Below are 15296 nucleotides of genomic sequence, written 5' to 3'. Positions count from 1 at the left end.
AAAAAAAAACATAGACAGACCTGGTTCAAAGAGCAAGGGGCCATTTCATGAAATCGGCAAGCCATTCATTGTTAAAGCTGTCATTTCTCCTCTGCGGTCGGCGCGGTTTAAATAAACTGTCAGCTTTCTACTTAATGCTTGTTAGGGGTAACAGGCCGGTGTGCTGATAGCACTAATGAGGACCAGAAAAAAAGACACAAGCCTTGTTTCTGATGCAACACCGACTGTCACAACAAAACTCACTGCACACCAAAAACATCAATGCACTAATAGCTAGAAAAATTAGGTAGTCAGTAAAAAAAATTAAAGAGATGTGAAGATTTAGAGCAGATGGAGAAAGCATCATACTTCTATAAATATGTTAATGTTTGGTTAGGCGGTCAGCTCCATGCATCCATAAACAAGTGCTGTTCTCGGTCTTATTATTCACGATGCTCCGATTTAATTTCAATTAGCCCATTAATTAGAAATCTTGTGGCCCTCTGATCTCTGGTATGTTTCAACTTAATAACATTTGCCAGATTTTTGCACAGACACCAGTGCTTGTTTGTATTTGTTTACAGAGACAAAAATTACGGTTGCATTTGTCTCATCACATAACATTCTGTGATAACGCAATCAGAGATGAGATTAACTGATAATCATTAAATACTATTAGGAACTATTATCCTAATTTGTGTTGAGAATTGAGTGTACAATTTATTTTCTTGTTTAATCGATTGATTATACAAAATCGGCATAACAATCTAATTTAAATATTTCTCATTAATTTATTTTCATTTTATTTTGATCTTTTGGCTTACATACATTTGAAATACATTCCATTAGCTCAACGGATTTGTTGCATTGTATCAGCAACATAAAGACCATAAGTTCAATTCCCAGGGAAAACTCTACCTAAAAATAATAAAAAATAAAAATTTGGTTATCTTTACCCTCATTTTACTCTAAACCCTGTATGGGTTTCTTTATTCTTTTGAACACAAAAGATATAAAAAAAAAGATGGTAAGCACACAGGTGACGGTATGACTTCCATAGTGGGATAAACAAATACTATAAAAAGTCAATGGGTAGCATCAACTGTGTGCTTACCATCATTTATTAAAATATATTCTTGTGTGTTCAACAGAATAAGGAAACTCATACAGGTTTAGGGTGAGTAAATGATGACAGGATTTGGAGTTTTGAGTGAACTATCCATTTAAATGCACGGGTAGTCGCTTTGAAATAAAAAACATCTGCCAAATGCATGAATGTAATGTATTGTCCATAACAATGCCACAGAGTATTCTGTTAGCCGTCAGATGTGTAAAACTGCTGTGCAGATTAACCACAGTACTGTATAAATGATATATATTGGTTGACACTTCTATCAGACAATATACAGTATGAGGACCTCAGATGCAAAAGCCGTTAAACACCACGCCGTCAAAAATTAGATGTTATATCAAAATTAAATGATATAAACCGAATGCTCTCGGCACGTATTACAAGTTTATCAAATGCCTTTACTTCAAATCCGCTTTGTTGGCAGAATCCGCTAAACGTCACATTGATTTTTTTCAGCAAAGTCCTCTAAGTGCACAGAAGACAAATTGGATGAATGACCGTGATCACATTTAAACAGAGTACTTGGACCTGAATACAACCCGAATGTGGCAGTCACATGGATCGTAATGTGTGGTTCAGTTCCTTTATTTTTACATTCTGACTTTCATCATTTGCAATGTTTCTAGTTGCATCTTTAGTGATTGTGCAACTGTTACCTATGTCCAAACCTTTTCATTGCCATTAAAATTAAATTACTGAACCTAAACATAAAAAAAATGATAATTTAGAAGAAAACATGTCAGACGCACTTGTATCTGTACTCCTCATATACAATCGAACCTCCCAGCTCTAGATACAGACCATGAGAATAAAAGTAAATCTAATGTCACTAATCTAAATTGTGCTGCTTTTGCCTGCTGCCAAGCAAACCACAGTTCTGATGGTTTTGTATGGCGAAGCTGTTCAGCAAATCTCTGTGTGACTCATTAGGCAGTTGTCCCTCACTAAAGCAGCCAGGCTCACTTCATACTGGCCTTGCTAGTTCATTAGGACACTTCTAGCTCTCTTGGCTCCCAGGATAAAATACAAACAGTTCGGGGTCTGGTGCTCTCCACCCTAATCCAGTCATGAGACTGGGCTCTTGAACACTATTGCGGCTAAGCCCGGCCATGTGTGCCTACGACCTGAGGGAGCCGGCCCGCCAGCATAGTCCCTTAATCTCTTACTCTCTTCTCTGTCATCCACCCGTCGCTATTCGTCCATGCCAGCGATGGCTCCCTCTCTTCCTCTCCCGCATTCTTAGAGAACCGGCCCGCCGAGCCACCCGCTCGCGGTCTCTTAATTAAAATGCTCCCACTGCTCTGTTTATGTGACCGATGACTGTTAAATTAAGATGCTGTCACACTGGGCCACGACGGTACATTTTTATTTTTTTTGCGCTCCACCGTGAGCATAAGGCCTCGAGACCACGAGCTGACATGTTTTCTTTGTCTGAGGTCGGAATTTACACCATTTAAAAATACACACCACCTCATTATAGCACTGCCCTAAGGAAGCAAGCAGTCTGCATGGGCTAATAAGGTACATGTTATACAGAGACTGATTTTAATAGGGTTTAATGTATGCATAGGCTATACGCTAAAGTGACATTATACGTCTTGAACAATGGGGCAGAATGCTTTCCGGGGGTGAGGGGCTATTTGTGCAACGGACTCTCATCTGCAGAGACTGCATGCGCACCGAGCATGTGTCACAGGTTTCCTTGGCTATAAACATCTGACAATAATGTCTCGGCCCGTGTGGGAAAGAGGAAAATGAGGATTGATTTCCTCAAAACAAAAACTCCTGCCGAACAACATCCTGAAAACTATTACGGTCAAACCAGCATATCCATAATCACCATCAGTTATCATCATTACCTCATACCTCCCCAAGAAGTCTTTAGTTTGGAAAAGCAATAAACTACGCAGAGATCCGACTTAAGATCCGATGGGAACAACAATAGCTTTTTCCATGGGCCTTGTCTTGACTTTGCCTTTGTGTGGTGGATCTTTGGGGTTAATGTATCATTTATAAAGGTGTTTATTAGTGTGTTTTGCCGACTGCCGCTTTGTAAAATAACACAGAGCCCTGCTGAGACTGTTAGTTAGAGGCAGGGACGAGAGAGATAGGGAGGGACGGGCAGGCATTCAAAAGAGCCCCCGCCAGTAATAGGCCAGCCCTTGACGCGCTGCCACCTTTTCTACCTGCTGTCCCCTGCCGATTTTTCCGGAAACTTGACGGCAGATGTTGCAGCACTAAGCTGGCTCTGAAGTGCCTCTCTGGTTCCCCGGTCTCCCTAACAACACAGTCAAACCACATTAGATCTCTTTATTTGTGCCCCAGGCAAGTTCGGCAGTGCAGCTGTGTCCACCCTCCGATCTACCTTTGGTGTTGGAGCCCCTCAGGCGGTAAATGGGAGAGCAGAAAGTGTTCAGGCTGTCTTGAAAAAACTACATCTGCTGACAATCCAGCAGTCTGGCTGTGGGCGGGGTGTGGGTCGGCTGGGAGGGAGGGACCGGGGGGTCTCAAAGCTGAACAGATGTCTGCGACAACCTGCTTCCTTACACCTGTATGAGTCCTCGTAACCCCACAGATCCGGCGCTGAAAAATTCATGACCCCGGAGGGTTCCTGTCGGGCATCAAAGCCCCCATCTCTCAAGCCAAGCGTACGCAGCCCACCTTGGCTCTGACGAGGGACTCCTCAGGCTTTGATAGCTCATGCCTGCACCCAGTGCACTTGATCAAGGGCTTGAAAGTCTGCACAATCGAGTTGTGGTCTGACTGATGTGTGCCAGGGACCCGCTCAGAGGCTTCCAGACCCTCCTCTCAGACGAATTCAGTTACAAAGGTTTTAATAGTTTCTTTGAAGAAAGTAAAACAGAACCAGTAGCTCAAGCGTGACTGGGATGCTGCGCTGGCACAGATGCAGCGAGGACTTCTTCAAGATGAAACGAACCAAAACAACTATGCTAACTATGTCCTACTTTGAAAACAAGTATAGACTTTGCTCGGTTTCTAAAGTTTGGTTACTTTAGGCCACAACAAAAATCATCTCAAAAGCAGATGATCAGTTTGTCTAATAAAACACTATTCATGTCATTTTCCCCCCATTTTAATCTTTCGAAAACCAAAGCCACAACAAACTCGGTGTCTTTGCGCAATCATCAGAACTTGTTTGTACATACATATCAATGCGTACTGTTACAAAACAGGATGCTTTGCAAACAAACTCATGAGAGTCGCATCCTGTTTTAAATCTTTGCAGCTACCGGTTTGGTGTAAGTGATGAAACAACTGCATGTTCACACAGAGAAACACATTAAACGAATAACTCCTGAACTGTTACAACACACAGTGACGACTCAAAATGCCCAATTTTTAGCACTGGAAAGCTCCAGTTTGTAGTATATGACGTCTTGAATATATTACCACAAGACCTGTTGAATCATATTACCACAGTTGGTTGTATTTAACATTGAGGCGAAGCGTCAGTGGCATACCTTGTCCTCATTTGTGGGTCTCATGAGTGAAACTCGGTCATATTGCCGCCGCAGAAGTGCCCACAGTGCATCAAGACGGCCCTGTGTGGAAGTGAGAAATATTGAGACAGCTCAGCTTGGTTTCTCTTGAAGGCAGATATGTAAACTGGTGCTTTCAAGTTTAGAATGAAACTCGAGGCAAATAAGAGATGGTATCTTTTCTCAACACTATTTTCATGGGTAACAGGAAGTGACTCACCCTGATTGGAGTATACCATTTGGATTCAGACTGTTGATATGTGGGTGGGGGTGATTTTGGCTTTTTGATCATAGGCTCTTCTGCCTCTTCTGGTATAGACACCACTGCATTCTTAGCCAACTCTAGCCTTGCCCCCTCCTCTGTGGACCCTTTCTCTCCCCAACGCACCTATACAGAAATTTGAACATTGAGTGGTTTTGAACTTATTAAGGGCTTAAACAAATCTGGACCTTGACCTTTCAGAAGAACATACAGCAACTTTTGTATAGATGTACAGTGTCATATAGAGTGGCCTCAAAGAATTTGAACGTTTAAGCCACACCTAAAAATGTATGAATGTCATTTGCATTAAATATTAAACATGCTCAAGTATATAAACATATCGCTACTAATAAAACAAATTGAACTTTATACAAATGTAATTCACAAACACAGATTTCAACACAAAAAGTAACTAAATCACAGAAAGTCTGAATAAAGATATACTGATAAATAAAGCACAATGTTTAAACAGTTTATGATTGGGAAATGTTGCTAGAGCATATTCACATTAAGGGACAGATTTACAAAACGGGCAAATAAGCACGAGAGCGCAATAAAAAAAAAAACAGCTAATGAAGCCATTGTACACTGAAAAAAAACGGAGGGCACAAAAAAATAAAGGTTTACAAGAAGTTTTGAACAACATGGTTTTTTGTGACGACTTCTCCTGTGACTCAAAAAAATAACAATTTTACTGTCTCTGCCAAGCCTCCTATTATCAGCAACAATTACAGCCATTTCAGGCGCAAAATGATTTAAGAAGTTTTTAAAGCGTTAAATAATGGCTCAAATACCAGTAACATCACACGCGCAAACATTAGTAAATCACGTTGCGTTAATCATTTAAATAGTCTCCTCCCATAAATTTTGCGTCTGAAAGGTAAACTCCTAGAAATGCATATCAGTGATGCGCGGGTCAATCTATAAACAACCCGGACCCCACCAACGTTTTTAACTAACACGCCCACAACTCGAGTTTATATATTGTACCCGACCCGGTTCCTGGACGCATTTTTAGTACTATATAAATTACATAGGTTTAATTGGCATCTTTATTTCAAATGACCTGAACGATCGTGACAGGAATATCTTTACAAATATTTTTGGATGACTCATAACCGCGGGTAACCGCAGGCACGCACTCATTTTGGTTCAACCCCGCGCATCACTGATGCATATGCAATAAGGTCAGTCACAAAAATAACTTAACAACACCTTTTCAGCGCTAATTATCTACTGCACATCTTTAGTAAATCCCGATAGTTGTTATTTAACAACAAAATTATGGTTTGCACTGGCGCAAGCTGTTAGTAAATCTGGCCCTAAATGTGATGAACTTCATCTCTCGATATTTTGACATCTGTAAAAGTAATCAAAAAGTGGTCAAAAAAGTGTTGTAGTGTTTAAAAAGCCTAAATACCACAATCTAAGTACACTTAGAAACTAAGTAGCAGTGCCGATCCTTCCTATACGCAAATTACGCAATTTGCATAAGGCCCCCGCACCACTAGGGGGCCCCTTGATCTCAAAATAATTTAAATACCATTAATTACCAGATCAAAATGATTACTATGTTTAATGTTAACAAGATGCTATAATCTTAATAATTTGCAAACATGCCGATTTATGCGGGTTTTTAAAAATACTTGATTTCTTTAATCACTGATATTTACTCAGAGAATCCGAACTCATCAGATGTCGCATTTGTAGGCTGCATACATAATAAAGATGTATTTCAGAATATTAACAATTATAAAGTGGACTATTATTCTTAGCTAATGGTAAATAGTTATAATATGCTTATGACTTGCAAATGAAATGCTCAGTTAACTTAAATCAACCAAGTTTGCTGATGTATGCAGCATGCATATGCGATGACGCTGGAGAGTGCATATCATATGCCCACCATGGCTTTCAAACGGAGCTGTCCAAAGGTTTGCTAAGGGCCTCCAAGCATCTAGGACTGGCACTGCCATGATGGAAAGTAACTTTACTTTGTAGATGCGTTGTCTCTCTCATCATCCCAGGGTTAATGCTGTTTATCAAATATTTTATGATAGTAAACCTCTCAGTATGAGAATATTAATGAAGGCTTAATTAAACCTGCAGTCCTCAAGCTGTAAGTTAAGACGCAACAAACCAGAACAGCTTTTCAACAATGTCCCTGAACATCCCAGCTCTCAATTAATAAAACATTCCTTGCATCCCATGTTTCCCACATGTCAGCATATGTTTTAAGCAAAGAAAAAGCAAGCAAGTTGATCTTAGATACACCTCCTCCCCAGGTACACAGACAACTTAAGAAATGGAGATGGCTGTCTGAACGAATAAAAGCTCTTGAGATATGAAAGAAAGATGCTGTGATTCAGTCTCGAGTTTCTCACTGCCATGAAGACTCATGGGAATAGATTTCCAAAGATTTTTGAAAGATCTTCAGTGATCCTTCCATTTTTGAAGGCCTGAGAAAATGGAAGCTAAGCAACTAACCCTTTCAAAACCACTTCCTTTTTGATTTACTGTACACAGTGCGCATTTCATCTGAACACAGTGAGATGACAGAATGGAAGTCAGCAAGATGAATTTATCTCGTCAGAGCCTTCCTCAATCCTTCACCATCACATGACTTAAGACAGCGGGACATTGTGAAAGCTGAACTGGCAGGGTCCTGTCACGTCAAAACCATCAGTCAGTAGCTGCGCTACACTTAAGAAGATGTCTAATAGAAAACATTGAGGTCTGCTAGGAATGACATCACAAGCGTAACAACTTTCATATGGGTAAGACGAGCATGCACTCTTGTAGGGGCTGTTTACACTTGGTATTAAGATGCGTTTTCATCAATCGGATCACAAGTGCACGAGAGAGACACATTACGTTTACACCTGGTATTTAAATCAGTCTCTTTTGTCCACTTTCGACCGCTTCTGTCCTGAATACTGTGAGGGAGTGGTCTGTGAGACGGTGGGCGAGTCTCTCTGCTGTCATTCAAACGCGAGCGGGAGTAATTATGAGTTTATATGGACGCAAACTAATATTATGTCGGAGTCCGCTGCTTGTTTAGCAAGTATATATGCTGCACAGTGTTTTGTACGTTTATATGTTGGAGCTTTCTCTGAATTTTCAGCGCAATTGATGAAATAGGATCGCACAACTTTCACGCTTTCAAAACGAAACTACGGAGAACACCCGCAGTAGTTCTATCAATGAAAGGCTAAAAATAGCGCTGTTCACCGTATGTTCAAGCCAGAAGTAAAAAAAAAGACGTAAAACTTGTGTTTAATACCTCAGATTAGATAAATGGGCGGAGAGAAGGCGGTCGCGTGTGGCTGTTCGAACACATTCAACCACATATGCGTTCCGCAACTCCAAAGCGATCCGATCGAAAGTGTTTTCGACTACCTCTGGATGTGGTTGAAAGTGGTCGAAAGTGAATGCGTTCAAAACGTTTTGAACACCGTTTACACCTGGCATTAACGTCGTCCACTTGTGATCCGATCAACGAAAACGCATGTTAATGCCAAGTGTAAACAGCCTCTTACATTATTATTTGGTACTGGATCAAGGTAATAAGCAAATTACAAAAATTATTGTATATTCTTAAAGTGTGCAGCAAAATCGGCACAGACAAACAAATAAGTCAAAAATTCCAATACATCTGAAAAAATGTATAAAAAAAAAAATATATATAAAGCAAAAATGTCCACTTTTTTAAATCCTAAACATCAGTATTAATGTATTGTATTGCAAATCTCTGCTCACATACCTTGTATTTATTTACTGTATGCAACCTACAGTGCATCACAAGGTATACATTTTATCAACATTTGTGCTCCAACTTCCTTGGGTTTGACTCATGACGTTTTGGGCTGCTAACACAATGCTCTACCACTGAGCTACAGAGGAACCCATTTATAGATATTTTGTATAAGACACCTTACAAATGAGAATAATACAATACTGAAGTCATTAATCTAGGAATGGAAACTAATAAAGAAAAATTACCCGACCAGAAGACTAATACTTTATCAAATGATCTGCATAACCTAGAATTATGTTAGAAATATTATAAATTAGAGCCATGTTAGCCCCGATTGTAAAAACTGCAAAGCATTTAAAATGAGGTAGGTCATAAACATTCTCAAAAGAGTGATGTAGACAAATAGTAAATGCTTATGATACACCTTTACAGTCTCGAGGGCACTGCGCATCATTAAAATATAACGCATATTTTACCTCCATTCGTTTGATTCCACCAGCACCTCGCCCACCATAGTAAGACGCATCCACGGTCGGCCACTTCTTCTTAGGTGTTGGACTGGGCTCTGGCGCCTGCAGCAATAATAAATATCAACAGAAAATGGATCAGTGTAAGATGTCAAGAATTTTAGACTAAATATGATATGATAAAAAAAGCTGATCTTACAGGTGGTGGTGGAGGAGGTCTTTTAGGAGGTGGGTCTGTAATAACCTGAGAGAAGAAAAGTTCATTTAAATTAACTCATGGAAATTTTGACAATGAAGTAAAGAGGTGCTTTTAGCAATAATGGAAATTACATTTAGTATGCGAGAGGATTGCTGTTATCAGTCTTCCTGAGTACTCTAAAGACCCGATTAACAATTGAACAACTGGAACCCTGCTCCGCCACAATTGATTACAGAGATCTGATTGTAAACTAACACTGTAGGCCCCTGGTGCAAAATAAAGGAAGCCCAAAAATCTACTTGTTGACAGGGGAGCCTTTGGGGTGAGCGTGGTGGTCCGTTTATCTCTTAATTAATTGGATGAGGTTCAATGCTCCCCAGCAATCCCACAGTCATAAAGTCCTGAGGAATTAATTAGTCTCAATGAAATGCAGAAGGGAAACTTGGGCTTCACTCCAGGCTGATCCCTAGTGCAAAGGAGAGGCAAGTTAACAGGATGAGATGCCTTCCTGCAGCATTTCCTATCACTGAACAGTATATCTGCTCTGAGAAACATGAAGCTTAGATCAGCAGGTGATTTTCTTCACTGATAATGTCTTCATTACTGTCCTTGGCAGCCTGTAGCTCTGCTATTATATCAGTGATGGGTCAGAAAATACCTTACTAACAGACTTGAAAACAAATCCTTTTGCCCCGGATAACATGGAGAAATACCCTGAGGAAATATGTGTTCTCAGTTATGTTTAATTGATGTATGAACTTTGTCTCATGTTTCTTGTAAAGTCCCTTAGGAAAATAACAAGACAATTGAAGACAGAGTAAGCCCAGCTCTTACAATTTGGTCTATGAGTTTGAGGTTTGAATATCAGTATGTCGAAATCTTTGATAATGTTGTAATGTTAAGACTTTGGTGCCTTGCCAATTTATGCAACATTTTTGTGATCTCTTGTGAAACTCTACAGGACACACATTACCAAAATCTGTTTTTCAGGACAAAATGAGAGTTATTTTTGTCAATCCTACTGAATTCACTCGATTGCAGAGTTTATGTGGACCCTAAAAGTTCTTGTCTACATGTGCATTCTATTTATTGTGAACCAAACAACTAATGAGTAAAATCGTTCAATCTTTAACAAAAATTCACGAGTGGCGTATGCTCAAGGCAATACATCTAATATGACAAATCACTTGCTCCGTCATCACCAGCATGTCATTGATAGCACGCGATCACAGGTGAGACAAAAACAGCACACATTGCCTTCCGTGTTTAAATGTTAAAGGAATAGTCTACCCTTTTGCCATATTAAACTGTGTTATAACCTCAACTTAGACTAATTAATACATATCTATCTTTTTTCAATGCGTGCACTGTACAGCGCGTCGTGAATGTGTTAGCATTTAGCCTAGCCCCATTCATTCCTATGGTACCAAACAGGGAAGCCACCAAACACTTCCGTGTTTTCCCTATTTAAAGACTGTTACATGAGGAGTTATACCAGCAAGTATGGTGCCACAAAATAAAACTTTTTTTTGGTACCATAGGAATGAATGGGGCTAGGCTAAATGCTAACACATTCACAATGCGCTGTACAGTGCACGCATTGAAAAAAATATAGGTATGTATTAATTCGTCTAGGTTGAGGTAATAACATAGTTTAATATGGCAAAAGGCTAGACTATTCCTTTAACAAACTGATCTTCTTGCGAAAAAACAAGAAGATAGCGGCATAGAATATAAAAAGTAACCCAGTGTGCTATTTTATGTTCATTTTTAAAGTGCACTGTATGTTGGTACATGTAGTATGATAATGCAAGTGCACTTAAGTGAAAATGTTGATTTTGGTAGAGGTTAAAAACTTCTTAGGTTTTTATTTTTGTAAAGAAGCCTATTGTGACCAAAGTGTTAGGTTTTTGTAACCCAATAAATTATTTTATTTTATTTAAATTTGTAAACATTAGCCTTTTTGTCCTCAGAAACATACACACACCGAATCGTACTGAAACCCTGAACCTAGAACCGTGATACGCACCGAACCGTAAGTAAATTGAACCGTTACACCTCTAATCCTAAGGAATAATTGGGGCTAGGCTAAATGCTAACACATTCACAACGCGCTGTACAAAGATTAAGTGCATGCATTAAAAAAAGATGTATTCATTTGTCTAAGTTGAGGTAAGAACATAGTAAAATACTAAAAGACGGTGGTATTTTCCTTTAAGGTGTTTACTGTATGTGAAGTCTGTGTCATCTTAGAAAAAAAAACAAATGAGATATTAGGTTATATATAAAAAGATCTTAAATGTGATTTTTCTTTTCCTATATTTGTGTATTTCCTCATTATTGCTGGGGCCTAGCAGAGGTTCAAAGTTGAGCTACAGTATAGAGCTCATGTGGTCGATACTTGTTGAAATCTGTCACCATTAGCTAATCTTGTTCCCCTTTCTTATCCTTGTCCTCTCTCTGTTGTTCACACTGTGAATGAAAACAATAAAACGGCCTAAAAATAAATAAATAAAATAAAAGGCTAAAAGGAGAAACTCGAGCCCTTTAATTTACACAATAGCACATATAACAATCTAGATAAAACGCCTTGGATTTAACCTGTCAACCATGCAACTCCTTCAGCTGCAGAATCAATGCAAAATGAAAGTAAGCCTTGTCTCATTAAATATGAAGGATGGATACGCTGCCATTGCAGGTTACGCATTTACTAAATTAGTTTTCAGGAAAAAAATGCCTTTTAATTATCACATATCATGGGTCGAACAGCTGTTTCATTCACATTTAAGCACACTGACACCATTTCACCAGTGTTACCATTATAATGATGGAAAATGATCAATTAGAGTTAATTAATTGCTCTTTGACTCATAACTAACTGTCTGCAAATCCAGTCATATCCATCCGTGGGGTCCCGGTGTGCAATGATTAACATAACTTTGGACAGAACCTTGTGCTAAAGGATTAGCTTTTTTATTGAGTAATTAAAAAGCAGATTTATATTTGCGAGACATATTGTGGGATAAATAAGGCATTACACAAATGACACGCTAGGCTGTTAGGTTCTTAAACTACCTGACAGACAGCTGCGGTGCGAGACAACCCTTTAAACGCGGTTTGGACGATGAAGTGCAGATAATTAAATCCAAAATGCCCGTATACTTAGCCATCTGACACTCGGACGAGAGCCTAAGAACCAGCGGCACAGCTGTGGAATCGACCAATCACAGTCCAGTTGTGCAACATCCCCATATGGCTTTCGGGATAATTGTCCAATTGGAGTTTATAATCTGTCCATTTCACCCCTCTGAACACACTGTTGTGTCAAGCTGTTTCTCAGGCTTAACACGATCATGAACAAGTAGCAGGTAGCATATTTGCAAATTAAAATGGTGCACTTTCATTATCATAAAATTAACCCGTTTGTATTAAAACGGCAAATTAATGATCTGAGAATGTCTGGCATTAGAACAAAAATTTACTGATGCTTGTATCCAAAGACTAAACTTTTAGAGCATCTTTTAAAAAGCATTTCCTTGAGCTGATCATTTTTACAGTGCCAAAAACATTAAACCTCATCTGACCCGTCGTTTTCCCGTCACAACTAAAACAGAACATCCGCATTCAATTTGATGTGTATTTGTCCAAAATGACATATCCGCAGAAGTGTGCGTGAGTTGGGGGGTTGCTGGTGCTCCAGTATTTCTCTGATTGCTGAAAACTGGCAAGGCTGAGTTTAAATATTAACAAAGCACACATGGCCCTTCTCTTGTGCCGGGGTCCCTGATGGAGAGGAACAGCAGCTCCTCCACCAAGACAAACAGGGCCGAGTCCAGACATGCTGCGGGGGGTTTACATTTTAATGCCTTTGTTGGTTTTCCAAAATATGCTTCCATCTCATCCTGGAATGGCTCCCACCAGGTTCTCAAAGAGAGGTGGTGCATATCATTCGGTTGTGCTCTGATGCTGATTGCCATAGCGACGCTCGCCGGGCGTTTCAATTCTAGATATTTTGTGCACCATCTGTATGTGCATGCTCATTAAAGCTGGAGAAGTGTAGCTGCTTTATATTTTAATTATTATTTAAAATGTAGGAGAGTGAACTGTTTACTTTGCTTTGTGATGTGTTATAATGTAGATAATGCAGTCGGATGTGTAACATACAAAAATATGAAATGAAAACGGACTGCTTGCCAACATGTGGAAAAAGGAGAAATGAAAGACACAAATAACAAAAAACGCTTCCTAAGTAGCTTCTCTGTTATGTGCTTTTTAAAGAACACATATTTTTATAAGATTATTCCTGTAAATGATCTAAACCACAAAAATCTATATCGTAATAACAGGCCTGATTTCACAGACAAGGCTTAGCTAAAGCCAGAACTAGGCCTATGCCTTAAATTAAGAGGTTAAGGCATCTTTTAAAACCACGCCTAAAAAACATTACTGATATCTTGAGACAAATCAATGGCACTGGCATATGTCATGGAAATTTATTTTTATTTGAGGCTGCTTAAACATGTGTTTTAGTCTAGGACTAGCCTTAAAGGGGAAGTCCAATCTAGACATTTTAGCCTGTTTATCACGGGTAATTTATGTCCACTTTGCATTATACATGAGGAAAAATAAATAAATTTGCACGATTTCGATTATTAGATTGATAGTGTGTTGAAGCGGAATTTTCGTAACGGTCTTTAATGGACACAATTAACCAGAATGCACTGCGCGAAACTGAGTCATTAGCTCCACCCACTAACCACTGTTCGATGCAGTCGTCAGGTTTGTTTGACTTCATGCGGCGCCGCAGGAACCGACAGCTGGATGACGTCAAGGTTCCGCGAAAGGGATTTAAAAGCAAACTCCTCCGTATGATTTCGCGAATCGCTCTCGCGGTACTTTGACGTCATCCCGCTGTCGATTCTTGCAACGCCACATGAAGTTGAACAAGCCTAATAACGTCTTTTACCGCTCAACTAGCTCTCAAATCAACTCAAGTCAACTTGAAGTTAGCCGGCAGACGAACCCATCCAAAGAGTAACTCCGCTTTAACCGTCTCTGAGGGGGAAATCACCAAAGCCCTCGATAAAAGATGACTAGAACCTGTGCAGTATGTGGATGTAAGGACAACAAATTCAGGCCACCGGGAGTTTTTATTGTTGACATCAACGCGACCCTCAGCTGACCCACCACTACACTACTTTGAATATGCAGCCAGCACTTTCGTCAGGAAGATTTTGAGTACTGTTTTCAGCCCAGTTTTTCCGCGGACTCAGGTAATGTAAAATTGTTAAAATATCTAAAACATCATTTGGCTTAGTTGTTGCTTGTTTTGTGTAACTACGGTAAACATACTACGTAGAAAGTTATTATCATGTTGTTGTTATTATAAACACGAGCAAAGCAAGCTAACGTTAGCTCCTGTGCAGCTGTCAATCAAAAACGTTATCATCTACTGTCAATCATCTCGCCTCAAGACCCGCCCCCATTTAAAACATTCAGAATTAATGTAGTCGTGCATTTTTCTTCCGGTGATTTGATGACGCGTCAAATCACCGTTACTGTAGCAGTTAAAAGCTTTTATTTTTTATATGGAGTTAGTACATTTGATGGCAGCACAATCAACTACATATATGGCATGAAATATAGTGTTGGAGCATAATGTTGTTTTAGGGTTGACTTCCGCTTTAAGCCTTGTCTGTGAAACCAGGGGAAAGAAAGAAATAGGGTTTTGAATTATAAAAGGGTTCCCACACCTTAGTTAACTTCAAATTTAAGGACCTTTCAAATACTTTCCAGATCCAATACCCTCAAATTCAATAATAAATCTCAAGTGAGAGCAAGGTTACATCGCGTTACCTTTAAAGATACATTGTTAAAGTTCCCTTTTTAGGGAACTCGCGCTGCGTCACTGCGGTGACACTTTGGGGACACCTCCAAGGGTAAGTGCATCTGAATGTGTACAGTTTATCAAATTCAACCAATGGTGAGGCTTAATGACAA

General features: G+C 39.5%; 1 protein-coding gene across 1 annotated transcript in view; it reads right to left on the bottom strand.

Moving 5' to 3' along the window:
• Positions 1-15296, bottom strand: part of antxr2a (ANTXR cell adhesion molecule 2a) — a 58324-nt gene that overhangs the window by 21747 nt on the left and 21281 nt on the right. Inside the window, exons 13-16 of the mRNA XM_065267276.2 lie at positions 9297-9341; positions 9107-9202; positions 4832-4999; positions 4594-4674 (exon numbers count right to left, since the gene is read on the bottom strand). Coding sequence (XP_065123348.2) covers positions 4594-4674; positions 4832-4999; positions 9107-9202; positions 9297-9341 — 390 coding nt within the window. The remainder of the gene's footprint in view (positions 1-4593; positions 4675-4831; positions 5000-9106; positions 9203-9296; positions 9342-15296) is intronic.

Source organism: Paramisgurnus dabryanus, chromosome 5 (assembly GCF_030506205.2).
Source record: "Paramisgurnus dabryanus chromosome 5, PD_genome_1.1, whole genome shotgun sequence".
Lineage (NCBI taxonomy): Eukaryota > Metazoa > Chordata > Actinopteri > Cypriniformes > Cobitidae > Paramisgurnus > Paramisgurnus dabryanus.
The sequence above is the reverse complement of the archived record's forward strand: the minus strand, read 5'-3'. Positions and strand labels throughout refer to the sequence as shown.